This window comes from Argiope bruennichi, chromosome 5, assembly GCF_947563725.1.
Source record: "Argiope bruennichi chromosome 5, qqArgBrue1.1, whole genome shotgun sequence".
Lineage (NCBI taxonomy): Eukaryota > Metazoa > Arthropoda > Arachnida > Araneae > Araneidae > Argiope > Argiope bruennichi.
In genome coordinates this window covers 64,591,995-64,615,144 of record NC_079155.1, presented here as the reverse complement: position 1 = coordinate 64,615,144, position 23,150 = coordinate 64,591,995, and the positions used below count along the sequence as shown (strand labels likewise).

At 24.9% G+C, this 23,150-nt stretch overlaps 1 protein-coding gene across 1 annotated transcript; it reads left to right on the top strand.

Moving 5' to 3' along the window:
- The first annotated feature begins 286 nt into the window (after positions 1–286).
- On the top strand, positions 287–22,330 carry LOC129969355 (anaphase-promoting complex subunit 5-like). Its single transcript, XM_056083898.1, has 18 exons — positions 287–733; positions 2,645–2,727; positions 3,335–3,453; positions 4,975–5,146; positions 5,238–5,301; positions 8,169–8,270; positions 9,489–9,682; positions 10,735–10,816; positions 11,657–11,740; positions 11,925–11,992; positions 12,069–12,182; positions 13,070–13,202; positions 13,673–13,869; positions 14,385–14,492; positions 14,599–14,746; positions 17,146–17,317; positions 21,834–21,928; positions 22,183–22,330. Exons 1-18 carry the CDS (start codon positions 512–514, stop codon positions 22,267–22,269), a joined length of 2,244 nt encoding a protein of 747 aa, XP_055939873.1. The 5' UTR covers positions 287–511; the 3' UTR covers positions 22,270–22,330.
- The last annotated feature ends 820 nt before the right edge of the window (positions 22,331–23,150 follow it).

The window sequence follows — 23,150 nt, the reverse complement described above, 5'->3', positions numbered from 1 at the left end:
CATCTGTCTAGCTAAAATAGTTTTTGAGTAATTTTTGCTACAGACATTTCCAAAGGACATTTTCCAAAAATGTGTTTTTCGAATTCAGGGAGGTTTAAAACGTCGAGATTCATAAGTACGAATTTTTTGACTATTACTATACTTTCTTCATACTAGGTATATGAAAAAGTAATAACGCTCAATATCTCGTAAATTAATTACCTTTCATCGTGACATGCGAAGTCGAATGTTGCGATGATATTTAACTCAAAACACGGTTTAGTAAACGAATATTTGGCAACGATTTATTCGTTATTTGTTTGAAGTTTGTTTACGGTGCGAGTTTGTTTTGTCCGTTGTTTGCATTCGCGGTTAGTTTGATCTTTAATTTGATTGAAAAGCGGAATTCCAGCCATGGTCAAATTAAAACTGATTGAAAAGTTTTAACACAGTTTTAGTATTTTTAACTGTGCTCTTATTTATTCACTTTTTAAAAATTATTCGTTGAAAAATACTGTTTAAAACAATAAACATGGTGCCACCAGATCCTCCACCTGCATCTTCTAATTCGAAATTAGCAAGAGACTATGTCACACCTCATAAAATTTCTCTATTAGTTCTAATAAAGGAATTTTGCAGTGTTAGACAACATTCTCTGCAAAAGAGACCATTACAGAAAATAGAAGAAATATCTTGGGAACATACTGTTAAACAAAATAGAGATTTTCACTCCACTATGTTAAAATTGATTCAGGTATTTTTTTTTTTTTTTTTTTTTTTTTGAGAAATTTAAAGTTTGTAGAAAGTTTTAAGTCATTTCTTTCAGTAACAAAAACATTCAGTATTGCCATAATGCTTTTTATCATAATTGGTAATAACAGAGTGACAGCGAAAGCAAAACAACATTCTGTCATCATATCCATTGAAATTGTCTAACATATAATCTTTAATTATTTAAAAGTAATGATATATTTCAGTAAATTTATTTTCAGTACCCACAGAATATGCATTCTGTATAATAAACTTATAATTTTAGAGAAAGAAAATTTACTGCATGAAGATCTGCCTAACAACCTTAAAATTTACAAAAATAAATTTATCATCTCCAAATGTTATTTGGTTAGTCAGAGATATCCATACTTTATTATTTTAAATTCTTGCTAGCTGTAATGTGAAAAAGACTTCACTTTTTGTCTAGAGATCATAATTTTGTCACCTGTTAAAAAATTCACCAAAACTACTTCATATCAAATGATTACAAGAAATTAGTATTATTATATTTAAAGAGAAATGCCATTAAAATTTCTACTTTGATTACTTATCAAAATCTTGAGTGCAAGGATAAAGATGTTATATTATTATAGAATATCAATTCTACTTTCTGTTGGAATGTTTCAGTAATTAATATCTATATTGCATTTTCTTTAAAGAAATTGATAGATTATGTCCTTTCTCTTAGAAATTAAATTTCATCACCTTTCATTCAGTCTTTAACATAATAAACATTGTGACACAAATGTAATGAATATTTAAAGGCTGAATTATTTTTATATAACAGATTCCAATAAAGAATCTAAAAGTCAAAATATGATTTTTTTGCTTTTCTGTCTTTTATATGTTGGATTTCTAAAAATAAATTGTAAAACTACAACATTAAAATTCCTTCTAATATGAAGATGATTAAATTTCACCCTTAGATAAAGAAGTTTTTGTCTAACCAAGTAAAAGATTAAAGAGTGCATTAAAAGATATACTTATAAAAAAGATCTTGGAAACATGCATTAACAGTTTGTCATTTTATTTACTAAATTGGAAATATAGATGAGGTTAGAAATACAAAAGATTTTCTGTCAGCAACTTAGTTGCGATTTTTAAAACTTTCTTTTTTTTTTATTAATATTTGTTATAAATCTAATATTTGTGTTCATAGGATAAGAAAAATTCTCTCATATTACTTAATAGATTTTTTTCCACATTTTTAATCTCAATATGGTTGAATATTAATTGTCAAGATTTTTTAATTTTGTTTAAAAATTTGTACATATCTTCTGCTATTGAACCTTTAAAAATTCACAGCATTAATTGATTGAATCTCTAATTATATTGTAGGTAGTAGTTCTTATCTTGATATTTTACAGTATGTATGAAGGAAATTATTATTGATGAGGAGAAAAGCTGTTAAAAAGGGAATCGTAGATTTTATCATCCAATAATTTTGGACTTTCTTTCTTCTCTCTTTAAATTTTTGTCATTAGATGAGATTTTACTTAGCCATAATCTGAAATTTTAAGTGTTATAGCTTCATTTAGTAAATAAACTGCATAGTTTATGGTAAATATTAACAAATTCATCAAGCTTTTCTATTTTTTAATAATGTTGCACAAAAAAAAGTGCACACTGATTGCAGCTTTTTTTAGAAAATAAATATGGTTTTGATACATTTACACATTCTTTTTTTCCTTTCCCCCCTTTTTTTTTTTGCAACCAATTTACATTTTTTTTTTTTTTTTCTTTCTTTCTTTTTTCTCCTCTGTTCTGGTTTTAAAATTATGCATCTTTTTATTTTCTAGATATTTATTATACTATTTTACTTTCATAGTTTTAATATTTTGAATTTCTTTAAAATAGTAGCATTTTGATAAGTGATTTCTATATTTGCTTTCAGAATCCAGACATGGATTTAAAGCGTTTGATAAACATTATTCATCCTGTAATACATCCAAAAACTTATCAAATTTTCATTGAAAGGTAATATTTTGATATCTGTATGAATTATTGTTGTCATAAATGTATTTCATGTAAAAACATTTAATATATATTACACTGTAAAATACTATATATTCTAATTAGATAATTTTTTTAAAACTTTATCTGCAGATTTCAATTTATTAATATTTATACTTATGTCTTATAGCAGCTCCAGATTTGATCTCCAGGCAATCAAGATATATTAACAAAGTGATTGCATTATGGATTATACATACATAATACACAGATTTAAAATTTTATTAGGATGGGAGGTTGAGAATCCAAGAACTCCTTCAAAATTCTACCTTCATTGTCATTTGAATCTTAATTTTTATACATAGTTATAATCCCAAAAGTTTACACATGGTATACATCATCTTCTAAATATTTGCTTTAATTTCTAATATTATTCCTTTTTAAATTTATTAATAAATTGTTTATATATATATATATATATATATATATATATATATATATATATATATATATATATATTTACTTGCTGTCTTTTTTTTATTTGAAACTTTATTAAATTTTTTAATTATGTATCTTATGAATTGTTAATTTTATGTTATGAAAGGATGTTAACAAATTTTCTTTACAACAGGTTACATAAACTTAGAAAAAATGGTATAGCTGCAATAATGGATTATATAGCTACTCTTGATTCTTTATTAGTGGAACCTGCACCTGTTCTTGCTGTCATACAAAAGAGCAGTGTCTTAGGTAAACAGTTTATGTGCATATGTTGACATTCAAAATACAATGTGATGAAATCTTTTATTAAACAGAGATAATTTATGGTTGAATTTTGTCCACATCTTTAATTTACATTTGAAGTATTAATCATAAATTAAACAAATCCTACATGAGTGTCTTTCTCATATCAGCAAAATGTAAACTTGGCATAGAATCTCTCTGTCTTTAAAACTGTGTAGTCTAATTTGCTCTATTCTTTTCCATTGGTATTTTCATGGATTTGGATGTGATTCAACAACAAAATGTATTGTTAAAAACTATTGGAAAAACTGAATTGAATAACTAAATTAGTATCATTAGAAAGACAACTATTTTCTTTAAAATTGTATAAAAATTATTTTTTACAATAACATTTTTGAAAATCATCATGGAAAAAAATGCTAAAATCTCACTTAATTTTTAATTAACAGAAATTTCAAGGATTTGTTCTGAAATGCATATTCCCATAACCTAATGTCCATTTGTACCAAATTTAATAAAGTTGTCAAATATCTTTATGCCGACAGACAGATACACACTCAGACCTATTTTCTCCTGTATTTTATTTATTATTCCATATTTCTTCTGTTAATCCTGCATTATTAGTCAATTCATTTGACTTTTAATTCATTTTGTTAATAATCTTTCTAACCTGATAAACAATTAAATCTTCTTAAAATTTCATTTTATACTATAATAATATATAATGTTCTTGTAAGAAAATATTGTTGTAATTTCAAAAAAAAAAAAAAAATGATTGAAAAACCTTTACAAATGGATTAAAATTTTTTCACAAATGCTTCCTTTTTATAGCTTTATATATTAACTACTCCATATATTAATTTCATAAACTATCAAAGAAAGAGTACATGTTTTTTGCATCACTCTTCCTTTCATATTGATTTAATTCTGTTTAATATCAAATACATTGATTTTTATTTATTTGGTTTGGTGTTTGTGACACATTGGTTTGCTCACTTTTCTTATTTGTTTTCCTTTAAGCATTTTTTATCTTTAAATATCTAAAAAAAATATTAATTATATATAATATTTTCTCTTTATAGTAATTTCTATTAATGTAGCATTTATTGGACAGAAAAAATGTAGACTACATTAGAGAAAAATAAAGTTATTAAAATGGATGTTTTCTTTTAAAAATCATTATTATAAAGGTTTTTAAGGATCTTTTTTTTTTTTTTTTTTTTTTACATTTGCCTAAATATCAAACACCGTACATGAATCCAAATAGATATTTGTTATCAAATCTGACTTAAAAATGGTTGAATTGAGTTTAAAATGTAATTTTTATGTTGTATAATTTTTTTTTTCTGTGAGAAACTACTGTAAAGTTAAGATCTTTTCTGAATGTTAGATCTTTTCTGAATTTTATTGAAATGTTATCTTTTTTCAGTTTAAAAAAATATATAATTATAAAAAATTTTGAAACATGTTTTTATTACTTTTAATAACTACATAAATGGAAAATACCTGAAATGTTTTTCCCCCTAGGTTTGTTCATCAGACATATGTTGTTAGCATTTGATAAGCTATCTTTTAGCCTGGTTACCAAATTATGCCGTAAATTCCATACATACTTTGATTCTGCTTTTGTGCAGTGTTTGGATGAGAGCATTGAAATACCCTGTGGAGATTCTCCTCGGGGAGAAGATCTAGAAGAAAGGTTTTTATCATCTATTATTGATATATTATTGATGATTAAAAATGGATTTTTAACATACATGATCAACATTTAAATTTTCCCTTCCTTTTAGCTATTATGAAGAATGTCAAGTTTTTGCATCACAAAAGCAAGCTGAATTTTTTATAGCTCAACAAGTAATTTTTTAAAAATTTATTAGTATATTTTATTATTATTATTCACATCTTAGGCATCTTTTATAAATTCAGAATCTATTTAATATATTGTCCATTAAATGGATTCATTATACTGTTTAAAGCCTAGTTTGAGTTTTATTGTGTTTTTCCAATTTGTGATAATTTTTTTTATTTTTTTTGGAAGGGAAGAGGGAGTAAGAATTATCTATGCTATAACAAATCGATTGTTTTGAGAAAATTAATTTGACCTGCAAAGGAAATTATAAAAGTAGGGGCTGGGAATCACTTACAAAAATTGCCTATTTACAGTAAGTTCTGTGTCTAGCTTAATGGCACATCTGTATGCACTTCCCTTAATTTGCTAATTTAGTTTTTACCTAATTATGGTATTCAACAAACTATATTTTAAATAACTGTATAATTAATATAATAATTATTTCTTTAAAGTTATATGCAGGTGACTGTCAAAATAATGAAACACCTGTGAAAAAATAACATTTAAGAATGCACTCCTTAAGCATTAATATAAAATCCTAGTTACTTGTTTTTTAAAATACAAAAATATGTATCATGATAATATAATACTAAATAATGGTAATATAATAATGTATCATGGCTTTAGTAGAGTTTGGATTTTTGTCAAAAGCATAAAATGTCAAATCTCAAAGACTTTCAAAAAGGTCAATTATAGGAGCCAACTAGCTAGAGCAACTGTGACTAAAACATCTCAGCTTTTAGGCATTTCTAGAGGTATGGTGTCTAAAATCAGGATACTGTATACACAGCACAGCTAGGCAAGCTTGGCAAAGCCAAAAAGATGGGAAAAGAAAGTAAGGAAGACACCAGCAGTATTGAAGGTGGATTGCAATATCTAAAAGGAAAACAATGGTAGCCAAAAGGATCACAGCACTCAATCTTCATCTGGATTCTCCAGTGTCAATAATTACAATTAGGAGGCATCTTCATAAACAGAACATTTATGCTAGAGTACCAATTCAGATGTTATTTCTGACCATTATTATATTATTTCAGCTTGTTACAGTTGTTATTCTAAATGTCATCTACAATGGTGTCATAATTATAAAACATGATCGATTGATAAATGGAAGACAATTAATTGGCCAAATTAATCATCATTCACACTTTTCACCCACAACAAGAGAGGTACACATTTGGAAGATACGTGCACATGATCATGATTGCCTCCTTCCAGCTACCAGGCATGGAGGCGGACCTGTCATGGTATGGTCAGGTGTGCCATAGTTTTCTGTTAGCCCACTCATAATCCTGAAAGGAAGAATCACTGGGAAAAAGTGTATAGTAGTAGTGTTGACTGTCCATCCTATGATACAAACTCTGTTTCTGCTGGAGATGGAATTCTCTAAGATGGTAATGCTCACATTCATGTAATGGGACAATTTAGATTTGATGAACACAAGGATGAAATAAAGCACCTACTTTAACCCATACAGTCGCTGGACCTCAGTATAATCAAACCATTATGATCTGTTTTAAAGTATTTAATCCTGAATCAATATCTTCTACCAGCATCTCTCCCAGAACTTTTACAATATCACCATGAAGAATGGTACAATATTTCACAAAACATTATTTAGCACCTGTATGATTCAATTCCCAGGCGATTTCAAGCTGTATTGCATGCCAAAGCTAATGCCTTATTAGTAAAGATTCTTGCATTTGTTTGTGGTATTTTCATTATTTTGATAACCATCTGTATATCCCTTGCTTTTTCATAATTTAGTAAGTGATTTATACATTTTATTAAAGGACACTAAAAAAATCAGATGTTTATAAAATTTTAAATTTGCTTCTTGCATCAATTAAAAAATCTGTATACAGTCTACAACCTAAGATGCCTATGTTTACAGAATTAAAGAAATTCAGATAATTATGTTAGGTAAGAAAATTTATCATTTTATAAAAAAAAAATATTTTCTTATATATATATATATATATATATATATATATATATATATATATATATATATGTAATATTATTTGTGGTGAAGCATGATGCAGTTGAAGACAATGAAGATACTTTTAATTTCGTGACGTCGTTTTATTTCATTTTGAAGAAGCAAGCATATGTACAAGCGACGAGCACACAGAACGACACAGAAAGGAATGAGGGAAGAGCTCTTAGACATTTTATCCCTGGTCTTAAATAACCTATGATTTTGATAGGGAAAATACTTCTTTACAGTGCTAATGTATTATGAGATTTCGATAGGGATTTTCATTACAGGCGCGGAGAAGGTAGGGAAACACAGGGAGATTTTAAAAAAGAATTTGCATGATCAGCGGTACGTTATCTCTTCACGCGTAGTGTGGGAAAGTTAGATTTTAGCTGATTCAACAATTTAACAAAGCTTCTCTTGAATTAATTAAGTAGAGACAGTGGAATTGGATCACGAAATAAGAGAATATTTTAGAATGAAGTTACTATGGGCTAAATTAAGATGAAGTTATTATGAAAATTAATTAAATTGAAATTAGAGTTAAAATATCATTACATATATATATATTGGGCTGATTACTACTATTTTGCTCAAAAAGTTACTATTTGACATCACAAAAAATGATAATTGAATAAGTTGCTATTAATAAGTTAGTAATTTTTAAATATCAAGTATTTCTATTGTAAAATTGCAGGTTATTGAAACTTAGATTGTCTTCTGAATTTAATAAATTAACTTTATAAAAAAAACTTGGCATTTGTAGGTGATTGCTCTAAAAGTTTTATTGTAAGGCACTCTAAATAATGCTATAAAATTACAAATTTTCATTTCATTAAAATGTATCTTAATAAAATAATGTTTTGTTTCCAAAAATGATTTCTTCTCTAGGCTGCTCTTCTGCAAATAAATGAGAGTGCTGCTCTATCTCCATTTGATTTACAACAAAAAATTAGAGAGCTTATGAAGGGTAATCCAGAATTGTATGAGGCAGTAAGTATTCACTTTTTATTATATTTTTTATACTGAAATTTATATTTAAATAAAATTTTAATCTTTATTTATATTGTAAGTGAAATGATGGAGGGAAAATTGTGTGCAGGTATTTGACAAAGAGAGGTCAAAAGTAGTACTGAAAATATAAAGTTTTGGGCCAAACCTATAAAGTTGTCCATGCTTTTTTCACTTGTATTTGTAGAGAAATTTCTAAAATCTTGATATTTAAAAGGTGATAAACCTATTGATGATATTATTAATAATAATTCATATCTTAATCTTTTGCATACACTACAAGTTAAAGAAGAGAAGTGTGATATTGAAAGTTTTACACTGTCCTGCAAACATTCATAATGCTCAATTAGTTGTTGTAATTGTAGTATAGACAAATAATTCAGAATCTAGACTTTTTAGACTTCTTCAGAATTTAGACTTCTTGAACAAGAAAGATTGTTGTAACTAATTCGACATTATGTGCTGATTAGATTTTGTGTGCCTATTTATACTACAGTATGATTCTTGAATATTTCTGAAATTGTTTTAATTCATAATATTCATTGGCAAGATAATATTTTTAACTATAATTTCTCTAGTTAAAAGCTTTTAAGAATTGAAGGGATTTTAGAGAGATATGAGAAAGCAGAGGAGATAATATCAAGTTTTAATTAACAAATTTACTTATTCCTTTGATTTTTAAATGTAATGATGAAGAGGGTTATCTATAATGAACATTGGAATATAACTTAGCTTAATGAAAATGTAATTCTGTACTGTAGCTGTGTTATTTAACTTATCAAATATCAATGTATCTCTAAATGTGCTAGAAAATATTGAAATGCATCAAATTAATTTTAAAACTAATTTTTAATTATTCTCCTTATTTTGGAGTTAACTGAAAAGAAAGACAATACCAGTTAGCAATATTTTATGAAATCCATAGAAACAAAAAGATTTAAAGTCTTAAATATTCCCTCCCTTACCTTAAATTTTATGGTGGAAAACAGTTCTGAAAATTAATTGCTTATATAAAAAAATTAATGGTAAATTTTTTTTATTGATAGAATATTTAATATTGATAGTAAATAAATAAAATAATAAATGCATTTTTGGTATTTCTTTAAAAGATGAATGAGGAATGGGTTATTTTATATAGTACTTATTTGAAATAAATTTACTATTGTATATTAATTACTATAATTATATAAATTATTTCAGTGTTTCTTGAGTTACCTAAATTCTCTAAGAGTCAAAGAATACCGTGGTGCCAAAGATAATCTTTATCATCATTTTGATCGTAATACTACTGTGCCTCAAGAATGCAAAGCATCTGCTACATCTGAAGATCTGAGTAGAAGCTCTCGATATGCTGCTTTGAATCTTGCAATATTTCATGCTTTATTTTCACATAGGTATAATCTTTTTAGGTTTTTAAAAAGCAAGTTATACTATTAACAAATTGCCATTATTAATATTTTATGTAAACTTATATTTAAAAAAATTATTTTAATAATATTTTTAAAACTATTTTTATATTGGTAATCCTTTATTATTGTTATATTTTTTGATTAAAAAACTAATGTTTATTAATAAATTATTGATCTGCATATTACCTAAAATCAGCTAATATTTACATTGTTTTATTTCATTTTTTAAAATGCAGAAAATTAATACTTGTTGGAATTATCTGTAATGTTGGAATTATCTGTTGTAAAAATCGAATGTATAATTAACAAAAAGTATTTCATTTTTTACAATAATATTACTCACAGTTACAATCATTTTAACAAAATAATATTTAGTTTTAAAAGTAGTGTTAGTATCAGATCATATTTATACTTATTTATATTTTTAATTCAAATAATTTTTACTTAGTTATTTATTTTAAGATTATTAAAGCATCTTCTATTGAAACTGACAAAATATTTGTTTTTGTATTAAACATTAAAAAAATCACAAATTCCCTTCCTTTTTCTTTTCAAGAATGTTGTTTGGTTATTGTCTTACAATGAACTATTAAAAATTACTATTCAATATTTCAAAAGACTATTAATTGATCTTAAAGTTAATGAAAAGCAGATATGAAATTTAAATAAATAATTATTTCAAATAAAATTGTTAATGGTGAACTTTGGTTAAGTGAAAAATTATTTCATCAATTGATAAATAAATGGGTATTCATACTAAAATAACCTGTTGGTTACGATTTTCTGTGGTGTTAATTTTTGCTGAAAATTTAGTCTATAATAGATAAAAAAAATTTTACATTTTACAATTTTTTTATTTAAAAAAAAAATTTAATGAGCATAAATATTCTTAAATTAATAAAATATTTACAGTAAATCAAATTTAATTACTAGTTATTATTAGTGTCACTCTTTTAATATATATCAAAATTGATTTTTGTTTCTTTTAATGTAATATGCATTTGCATTTGATGACATTTTTTTAAACTTCATTGTAGAGATGAAGCTCTTGCTGCTCTGAATGAAGCTATAATGGTTGCCCAGGAAGTCAATGATAATATTTGTCTTCAGTATTCTTTAGTAAGAAATATCTTTAATAAAAAACATTTGTTTATAATTTTCTTCCTTCTTTTGCATGCTGTAAAGGGCATTATGTTATGGAATTCAGCTCTATTAAAATTCATGTGATAAAATTTTTTTATTGCTATAATCTAATATTTTAAGATATATTTTATTTCCGTAATGGAGATAATTGATTAAAAATATTGTGATTGTGTCGGCAGTATTTTTTTATTTATAATTTAATCATGTCCATCAGAAATAATTAATATAAAGAGCTTGCAGAATGAAAAAATCTTCTTTTTCAAAGTAGAGGCTTCTGAAATATTTTTGTTTTTATTCATGTGAAGGATAAATGAAAACATGCAGAAATGACTTTAAAAAATTAATTTTTTCTAAATTTGGGTAAAGGCTTACAAACTTTTTTAAGACCAAAGTAAATTGCTTTCTCAAATAAATTGTGCACAATTTAAATAAGGATTATATTGTTTCAGAAATAAACAAATTTTATTACTAAAAACTTTTTATTACATTTGTTTAAAACATTAAATGGAGATAATCAAGAGCCAAATGTTGTTACTTTGGATTTCAGGTTCACTATTTCAAATTGTATCTAATTTTCTATGCAAAATAGAGTAAACTCCAGTCTTGTTATACGGTTAATTTCGGAAAAAATACAACATTTTACTTTTTCTGAAATTTTTTGTAAAATTAGCAATATATTAAAATATGTCTTTCATGTAATTTTTCGTTGATAACTGCCTCCAGGTATGATATAACAAAATAAGTCAGTTTTATATGCATAGCATTAAAAAAAATGTAATAATAGATTGTCACTGATATAATTTCTTTTAATTTAAGGCGTGGCTATATCGTCTGACTTCTGAAAATAAAGAAATTCTTATTGAACGTTCTATAGCAAAATCAGCTGAACTTGGTCTATGGGTAAATACATGGCAATTTCATTTTTAATATTTTATGTTTTATTCATTTCTAGCATTAACATAATTTAATTATGTATTTAATCTTTCATTTTATACTATTATGATAGAGAATTATTCCTATAATTCATAACTTTTTTTTTATATATCTATCTTTAAAAAGTTTAATTTTTGATTGAAATTTTTAGCATTTGTCTTCTCTTGGTCTTCAAGCCCTTACAAAACTGAAATCTACTACACCATCTATGCCATCCAGGTAGATGTTTGTCATTAAAAGAAAAAGTTTATTTATTTACAAATCAAATTTTAACCTAAATATGTTTCTTTTGCAGTGTTTTTGAGCTTCTTACTAAGAGTGATATCCAGAACTGCCAGCATTCCATGACAGATATGTTAGGTTCAGCTATTTCATTAAGAGCTGGCTTATGGGGTCATTATGGTTTCAGGTAAGATTATGTTTGCATTGAGAAACTTATAATTTTGTTCCTTGATACTTTTGCTTAATAATGTTTATAGGATGGCAAACTATCTGTAAATAGTTACATATTTGATTAAAAACTGTGCAAAATACTTTACATGTCAAATAATTGGGCCTGGGGCTGTCAAATTTGACTCATAATTACTTTATTAATTAATTTCTTTAGTAGTAAGTACTCACTAAATTTCAAAATGTTAATTAGATTTTTAATTGAATGTTAATTGAAGTCTTAATGGTTTTTCTGAATATCTTTAAGTCATATTATGGCACATTTTGATGCAACTCTAAAATTTAAAAAAATTAGGTTTTTGTTATCTTTAATTCTATGGAAATTTTTCACTCTTAATTTTCATAAATTTTTCAAAATATTTGTTAAATATATTTACTTTTCATTGTTTTAGTTTTTGCATTTATACACACTTGCATTATTTTGGTCTTCATATACATATTTTATGTGTATGCTATAACTTCTATATAACAAACTGTAAATCTTAAAAATAAAATTTAGACAGGCAAACAAGTCTAAACTATTGCCATGCTATGATGTTTCAGATCAGAGATTTGTATTTTTTTTTTTTTTTTTTTTTTTTTTTCAATTTTCTAAAATTAGCCATATAAATCATTTTATCTTCAGTTGTTCTAGTTGAAGATTTTAATTTTTAAATTTATTGTAATTTTGAGATTATATGAAATGATTCACAGTTATTTGATTATCTTATTTATACTAGTATTTAAAAAATATTGATATTGTTAGATAAAATTCTGTAAGCTATTTAGAGGTTTTGTTTGTGTAATAATTTCTCGATAGAAATATACTCCATTATTGGAAACTTGTTTCCTTTTCTATTTTAACAGCTTTTTACAGTTGCTGTTTAGTGAAATATTACTTTATATGAAGACAGCTGACCCCATGAGAGGTGGTGTTTATCATATTGGGGAAGGAATTTGTTTAGCACTAAGAAATTTGGCTTTGGAATATTCTTGCAGGGTATTTAATTATTTTTATATCTTTCAAATAAAAAAATATCTATTATGTATTATAAAAATTGTGAAAAATTACATAAATGCTTTTATTGAAAAGTCTTTTCTGTAAATATTTTATGAGTCTTCATTTATTATTAAAAAAAATTTAATCACTGTATTTTTCACTGTATATTTAATCACACTTTTAGCATGTTCACTTTCTAGCCACATTTTTTAACTGTTAATATAATAAATAATTTATTTATTGTATTGAATAAAGGAATTAATAGTTTTCTTTGATATCAGGAATTGCATTTTAAATGTACAGTTCTTATAAGTTTAAAAAATATATAAATTCCTTGGTTGCTTTGAATATGAAGGGCATATTTTTGAGATGTTAGTAAGTTCTTCAAATTGTTTATGTGATTGTCCATTTATAATTGAATTAGTTTTTGTAATTAACTATATTTGATTTGATTCGAAATATATTTTCAGGGTTTGTACACAGAGTCTTCAGGAGTATTAGCTGTAGCCAGAGATTTATTTCCTAACCATTCTGAGCACAGTCATATATGGCAACTTGCTGATTTGATTATTAAGTTTGAAAAAGCTTTATACCAAGGAAAATGGTTAAAAGCTCAACAGACTCAGAAAGGCATAGCAATTTTTGATAAAGATGAAGGACAATTAAGGTAAAAAATTAAATGCTTCTTTACAAATATATGCTTTTCTATGAATAAAGAATTTGTCCTGATTATATTTTTATTAAGTTCCCTGTTTTATTTGTGCGTATCTTTATTATATCCATTTTCAAGATCATATTAGACTGAAATTTTTGCTGTTCTAGCAGTTATTATATTCCTGGGATAAATACAAAAGCGAAAATCATGGGAAAAAATGTATGCAAATGCATTGTTTAATCCATTTTCTTAAATTGAAAAGAAAAGTTACACCATTTTTTTAATTGAATTTTCCCAAATATTTAGTGGTCTATTGGTCTAACTGTTGCCTTTAAAGATGCATTTTCTTGTCTTTAGTTTTAATTTTGTCTTAACATTTTAAAACAATTTTTATTGTTTGAATTATTATTGTTATTATTATTATTATTTGAAAATTAGGTATTCTGTAGTTTATATTAATATGCAAGTTTCATTTTACAGTATATCATTTTTATCTTTCTTAAAACTATTTATTATTTGTATTACAGAAAAGCACAACTTCTGTTTCATCAAGGCAATTTAGCTGAAGCTGATGCTATCCTAAAAGGACTCTCAGATGGTAGTGAAATTAAAATATCTCCACATTTTTATGTTAGGTTTGTATAATAAAAAGAAAAAAAAACTGATGTCTTGAAATAATTAGTTTTGCTAGTAATTTTTATCAGTTTTCTATCTTTATATTTTGCAATTAAAATGTTTCAGAGTTCTCCTTTTGAGAAGTGAAATGCTATCTGCTACTCCAAATTACGTAATGGCTCTCTCCTTGCTTATGACTTGTTTGGCAAAATGTGAAACATATCACTTATCTGGCTTGTTATCCCTAACTCTGATTCAAGTTGCTGCTTTGCAGGTAAATTTGAATGCAAATGACAAACAATTTCTATGTACATCATTGATTGATTTTGAAATTAGTTACTAATTATATTGAAGAATATTGTTAGAACATATTACATTATTGTTTGAATTTAATTTTGTCTCTTAAAAATGGGTGAGATTTTAAATTGTTTAGACATTTGTAATTACTCTTTTTAAAACTAATTCTATCTTCTGTAATAATTGCAGTTCTTTTCTGAAATTGTTAAAGTCAATCTCATTTTATGCTATTATTATACAGTTTCATTTAAAAAAACCAACAGAAAGTTCAAAAATCATTTCTATAGAAAAAGAAGAAAAAAAAAATCAACATTCTACTATTATAAAAGTGTAATTTTTTTAAAACCTTCATTGTTCCTTTTTTTTAAAAAATTCTGATTTATTAATTTTCATTTAATCTAGGCTATTCTTATCATAATGTTAACATTTTTCAGTTTCTTGCCATTAGCTAAAATTTTTCTGTTATGCCAATAATATTTCAGAAAAAGATAATGTGTTTTATGGTATTTACATTTAAATATATGATAAAAAGTTTGTTCTTGTAATTTTGTTGCTTAAAGATTTCTCTTGTTGCTCACAATGTTTATCACTTCCCAAATTCAAATAGTTGATTTATACATTTGTTATTTTGTGCTTATGAAATTAATTGTGCTATGAATTTTAGCATATTAAATGCAGAAAAACTTATTTCAATATATATATATATATATATATATATATATATATATATATATATATATAATTTTTCAGTATTTATCTCAGAAAAAGAATTTTCAGTAAATATCACCCCTTAAATGATTAATTATATTTATCACCTTTCAGCTCTGAAAAATGGTTTTTTAAAGGGATGCGGAGACTATGATTTTTATTTAGTTATAGTTTTAGCATATTATTCTTGTAATTTTAAGAAAGAATGCAATGAAAGTTGATTGTTATGGAATTAAACATTTAGAATGGGGAAAATCAATTTGGATACTTGGTGGAATAAATATTTTTAGGTTTCATTCTGAGAATTTTATTATTATATATAAAAATTCAAAAAAAAAAAGCTGCTTTTAAAAAAAAAAAACTTAGAAGGGAAGAAAATGGTATTCTGATAGTATAAATTACTTTTTGTGTATCCATGTGATTTGCCATCTATTAAATATCATCCCCCAAAAAAAGAATAATAGCAATCAATATGTAATAGATAAACATAATAGTAGATAATATAAAAATAAAGTTGAAGAATATAAATATATTTAAAATAGATCTTGATACTAATTAATGAAAAGGATAAATCTAAAACTTTTCAAACAAAAGCCCCCCCCTCCCCCCGCTGTTAAACAAGAAGTATATATAAATGAATTCTATGTACTTTTTTAATTGGTTTGAACAGTTAATACTCTTGTTAATTACTATTATTTCAGATAAATGAAATTTATTTATGGGAGACTAAAATTTCCATTATTTGTATCATTGTATTAACAATGAAAAAAATTACTGCTTTAAAAAATATATGAATACATTTATTTTCTCTCTTGAACCATATTGAGTCTTATGTCTTATATTGATATTAAGAATCCTTTTTAAAATATTAACACTGTCTTTTCCCCTCTTTTATTTTATGCAATGATTTTTAAAAAAATTCAGTTAATTTGTTTCCTAGAAAAAATTTCTATGAAACCATTTAACTGAAATTTAAAAAAAAAAAATCCTCTCAAATACAATGCATTCTAATAAGATATAAAATGCATTTCATTACTCTAAAAATCAACAAATTAAAGATAGCCTCTAAATTAGATTTTCGTACTTATACATCATAAGTTGAGATTATTCCTGTACCTACATTAGTCTGCATAAAACAAACTATCTAAATATGTATTAATGAATGACTTTTTTTTAGTTTCTAATGGAAGTACTGAGGACAAAATAGGAATATTATAATTGCTACATAGATAATAGATTATTTTCTGTTTGCAGTTTCAGATTAAAGTTTTCAATTTCAATTTAATTGTTTTTAAATGTCCTTATTTTATATGTTAAGGATTCATGGTACACTTGTGTGTTTAAATATTATTTGCTTCTCTATTTCCATTTCTAATTGTAAATTTTTCTTTTTTGAAACTGCAAAACTTATTGTAATCATATTGTACATTTTTAGTAGTTTGCACCTTATAAATGACAAGATATAAGTAGTTAATGTCCATAATTACATATTCTATTTACTAGATATGCATATAGTGTATATTGTTATTAGTTTGTATTTCCTTCTACTTTCCTCATACATATTTATTTATATTACTGCATGTATACTATAGCATATATAATAATTACTGAATATGATAAGGGCATAAATTCATATTATTTAATTCTATATATTTTATTTCAATGCAGTTAGAACTGGGTCTTCCAAAACAAGCTCTTATTTTATTGGATCAAATCTATATTTCAATTCTAATAAATGGAAGTCTTTATGACAAAGGCTGCTGTTGCTTTTTATATGCTAGATGTTTAGCATGTACATCAATGCAAAATGAATATAAAAGTTCAGAGTATTCAAAGAAAGGTAATGTACTTCTTTTTTTTAAACAAAAAATCTAACTAAATTTCTACCAGCTTTTTTGTAATGTTGTCATGTTATGGTTAAAATTTCATGGGGAGTTTGAATTTTTTTTTTTTTTTTTAATAAGAATAAACTTTTAAAAATTTCAGGTTTTTTTTTTTTTTCTTTCTTTTTTTTTTTTTTTTTTTTTTTTTTCCCAAATTAAATTGTTAAAACAGAGATAGACAGAAAACTATTTCTATATAATTGAAGTTCAATTATTTAGGAAGCAATGTCCATTATAAAAAACATATGCTTAATGTATTATATTATACTTTATGACATAAAATATAGAAATGTACTGCCTGTTTAATATATTATATCCTATTAATTCTATACTTTCGTTATTTTTCTTCAATTGATAAAAATCAACAGGTATTTTAAAATGTTAATAATAATTCATCTAAATGATAAAAATTGAAATTTTAAAATATTTTACTGCAGAAATATTTTTTTTTTTTTTTTAAATGAGAAGAAAAGCTTTGGTTCAAACACTATTACTTTCATTGTGATGCTGGCAGATATGCTCAAGTTTTCTGAGGGTAAAATTATTTGTATAGATTTAGCTAATGAAAAGTAACTTGATTATCACAAAACATTTATTAAAACCTTTCTTTTATATCTTTATTTATGAGCAACATTTGAAATACTTATAATGTAAATATTTATCACAAATGTTAATAACATTTATGAAATCAGTTGTTAAAAGCTATGTAGTTCAAACATGTGTCAGGGTTGCCACTCATATCTAGAAAAAAAATTCCCTGTTTTTCCCTGTATATTCAAGATACGAGAAAATACAAAAATAGTGTTCATGTGCTACTTGTAATGCAATATGATTTTAAGGAGTGGAAAAAAGCGAGGAAAGGAAGCAACAATATAGCATTATTTGAAATAATAGCAAATTAAAATAATTTTGATATTGACATACAAAAAAAATCCCAACTTATCTTTATTTATTACCTAGAATTTAGCAAGACAAAATTTATATATTAAAGGAGGGGGGAGGGATATATTACTTCTCATGCTCTTAAATTATAAGTCACACAAATTTAGGACTCTGGTGAAATAAAAAACAAGACATTTTTGTTATCATTATACAAATAACCTAATGATTACATTACAAAGCAAAATTATTTATTTTTTTATTCATTTTTTCCAATTTGTGTATTTGAGCATCAATTTCTAGAGATTTTTCAGCTATCAGTTTCAAGGAGCTAGTCCTTAACAAATAAGTTATCACGTTTTTGTATGGCCTAACGTACATTTTTTAAACTATTTCACTTTCAGTAAATCCCGGTGAAAATATTTCCAATATATCATTGAATGCATTAGAGGACGAATATGATTCAACAAATTTTAATGCTCATAAAAACTTGGCTTTAAATTATTGTTCTTGAACTAAAAAGTTCAAAATCGGTTTATTTTTGTACATTAAATTTGACATTTCCCTACTTAGCATATCATTTCCTCCTTCATTCTTTCAAATACAAAGTCTAATATTAATTATGATTTTTTTTAACTGACATGCAATTTTGCTTCCCTCTCTTGATATGGCTAATATGTGCTTGTTTTCCCATATTACTTAGGTTTATTATTTTCTTAAAAAAGGAGCAGTAGCAACAAATAGATTTTGCAGGACTTCTTGAACCCTTTCAGCAATATTCGGACTGGTTTTATTTGTCCGTCCAATTCGTTTTAATTAGGGATTATGAACAGCTCATTGTTTTAAAAATTCTCTGGTCTACTCTGAATAAGCTCACAAAATCTCCAATGATAAACAAACCATTCATGAAACTCATGTGTGAATAACTAAATACTACTGTGGTGCGTCCACAGATTGAATATTATTATTCCCGCCAGAGAAATGTATCCACACAATTATAGATGTCTCGAGAAATGCTTATTGGCTGCAATTCGGGATTCTTATGGAAAAAGAACCACTATTTCACAAATCGAAAGGGTGGTTTCTGCATTACACTATTGCGAATGGTAGGCACATATTTTTCGTTTCTGGTGGCGATAACTATGATTTTTTAGTCTTTCAATCTTTAGAAATTGTCAGTTTTGTGATATGGAAAAAAATAACTAAAAAACTTAAAATTCCCTGTATTTTCCTAATTTTTATGGACATTTTCAAATTTTCCTGCATTTTTCCCGTTTTTTAGGCGATTTTTAAATTCCCTATGTTTTCCAGATTCTCCCAGTGGCGTGACAACCCTTATCTGTGAAAGAGAAAACATATATTTCATATTAGTACTTGGCAAAATTACAACACAAAATCTTTACATTTTCTACAATTTTGGTTTTAAAATATAAAAATCTGATTCACAAAGATTTTTAAAATCTTATATCTTTTTTTTAAAAATTAAATCATTCTAAATACTTTTTGAAGAAAGATATAAAATTTAACCTAACATTGTGAGTATCAACTATATCAATATGTGTTTATAACTTATGAGTATTAAAGTAGCTATATTTTTCGAAATATCCATTGACTACTAAAAGCAAATATTCAAGTTTTTAGTCATTTTTTTAAGTACCATTGAACTTTAAAATTTTCAAGTTAAATAAATTTTTTTAGTATCAGTCAGGTAAAAGAAACCTTGCATCTATCTTTCCTATTTGTTAATTTAATCTTACAAATAATTAAAGAGTACACACATAAAATAGTGAGGAACTTTTTATTACCAACAAATTAAAGTTTAAATATGAGACTGTAAATGACATAATGTGTGATTCCTAAATAAAAATGCAGAAACAAGTTAATTCGTTAAAATAAGTGTATGTTGCTTGACAGTGAATTCAAAGTATAATTTTTAATTAATAAAAAATTAATTACTTAATTATTTGCCACAGAACTTCTACTAAAAATTTCTTTAGTTTACCAGTATTTGTAAGAAAAATTTGATGAAATTCTGCTAAGCTTTTTTGATTTCTTTAAAAAAAAAAAAAAAAACAGTTTTAAAAAAATGGTGTTTTAGTTTTGTTTGATCTATATAAAGTATTAATCTAATGTCTCTTAAAATATAAATCCAGTCTATTGATAAATGCAAAATAAAGTGAATTTTACTACTATTCTTTGTGTATATGGTCATACTACATAAGGTAGACCATTTGAACTAATGCTATTAAATTAGTTTCGTACATGCTTTGAAGGGTGGGAAAAAGCACTTAAGTGAGTTTTTTTTTTTTAATGTTAATTAGAATTTAAATTAAAACTTAAGCAATCTTTTGGCATTCTTCCACAGTAAATTCTGAAAAACCAAAATACATAAATAATATTTGCATCATCCTTAAAATTTAAATATATATATATATATATGTGTGTGTGTGTGTTTGATGATACCAATCTTTTGCCATATAAATATTTTATCTAGTCATGTTTTAAGAAATAGCAATATTTAGTCAAGTTTTAAGAAATATCTTAAGCAAGTTTTAGAACAAAAAAACATGAGAATTCTGAAAAAATATTAAATGTATCACAAACGATTAAAAAAAATACAAAAATTCTAGAACAGGAACGTCACATTTATCGACAAAAGTCACTGTTAAAGTTGTAGATATTTTTTGTTTTACAGTAAAAATTACTATCTTATTCTTAGCACAAGCACAAAGCAAATTTCAAGAAAGCAAGTAATATATTTAATTAATTCTGAATAGAATCTGTTAAGGATTAAAGTTTATATTTAATTTACTATTTATATGAAAAAATGTCAAATTTCACATTGTTTTGGGTTAGAAATTGTTACATTGTTATAAAGTATATAATTTTTTACGAATTTTAGAGGAGCTAGATAAAATAAGGAAAATGCATAGTTAAATGTCCTAAAGCTTCTGAATTAATATAAATCTATCAAAATTTGAGGCTTAAAAATACTTTGCTGAAGCAGTCAGTAAGACCAAGTTACTTAAAATATTTAATTAAAAATTTTTACAACTATTAAGTTGGCAAATCAGCTGGTTACCAAAGGTGACCAATATTTAATTAGCTGAATGAAAGTAGTTTTCAAAATAACTTTTATTTGTGTAATAAAAAGAATGTTTTTTATTATTTACTACTTTTTACCTTTTTTCTATAACTCATTATAAATATTATGTAATAATGAAATAAAATTTTCTCAAATACATTACTAAGAGCTATTACTTTTTGAATGGAATGAATATGTAATTAAATTAATCAAATGATTTTTTAAATTCTGGAAATTTTAAAACGTGTATTGTCATTAGAAATACAAAAATATTCAAAATTTCTTAATTTGAAAAATTGATTGTAAAGTATTATTTTTACAGAAATAAAAGTCAAGTTAAATAAAAATTTGTAAAAATATTTGGAAATTTCTGGATTTTTTTTTTTTTTTTTTGGAGGGGAGGGGGGAATAGAATTTGGAATTGCTTTTCAAAAAATATTTTGTAATTTTACAACCTATAGATCTTTATAAAATCTAGCAATATTATTTTTTTAATTCGTTCATTTCAGTAATACTTAAAGCTGTCTCAATGAGCAACAAAGCTCTTGAATGCTTAAAAACTATAAAGGCTATTCAAAAGATGAAAAGTATGCTTTGTTGGCAGGTATGTATTGACCCAGCATTAGCATAATGAATAATAATTTTTAATATAATGTTTTACTGTTGCAAAATTTTTCATTTCCTAATTTATACATAATTACTGTATACATTTCATATATTTATTATATAATTAATTCCATTAAATATCTTTTTTTTTTCTGAATGATAGTAATATAATTCATAAATTATTTTATTTATTTAAATTGGCATTCTTAAAATATTTTTCAAGTAAAATTATATATTTTTTTTTAATTTTAGGCATACATTTATGATTATTTGGGCATGAAAACAGAAAGGAATGATGCTGCTTTTAGGTATAAAAATCTTGAAGATGAACTAACATAGAATTTTTTTTGTAAAAATATATATTCATTGTTAAGAATTAAATAAATTGTTTTTCTTTCTAGTAGTTGTTGATAATTGGAGGAAGAACATGAAAGATCATTACTTCCAAAGATAAATTTTTAATTACAAAATGGTATGTTTAAAAAAAAATCAAAACTTTTTTATTTCATAAATAAATTTACCAACAATTTTTAAATTGTTTTTTTTAATTATTATTATTATGAGATAAGTTTTGATGTAGAATAAAAACTAGAAATAAGGAGGGAAAACCCTATTATTAATTACATTCACAATTTTGTGAATGATTAAGAATGATATCGGTTGTGTTGTAATTATGAAAGAACCACAATTAAATTAGGATTTTAGACCTCTTGTGTTCCATGACAAATTAGGAAATGCATCCACAGTAACATCATTATTTTATTTTTTCCCATTTGAAATATTTATACATATATAGGCTTTATTGTCTTGATTCATTTCCTGAAAAAAATCATTATTCTGAAATTTGGTTGCAAAAGACAGCACATGGCCTGTTTCTCTCAAAATTAAGATATCAAAAATGGATCTGCTTATTTCTGTTTCATAAATTACTGCATTAAATTGTTCAAAGTTAAAAGCATTACTGAAATCCAAAATATTTCTTAAAAAAACAAAACAAATCTAACTGTCAAAAATTATTTTTCGACATAAAATTCCTATACAATGCATACTAGTTTATCCATACAATAGGAGGAGTTAGTGAACTCATTGAACACTGATCACGCATATTGAATCTTATTTTTTTTTAAATGCCTGTTTTTATGAATAAACTTTGGAACATAATAACACCAAGAAAAAGAGGGGGGAGGGGGAATCTACCTTTAGCTGCCATTTATTGCTTG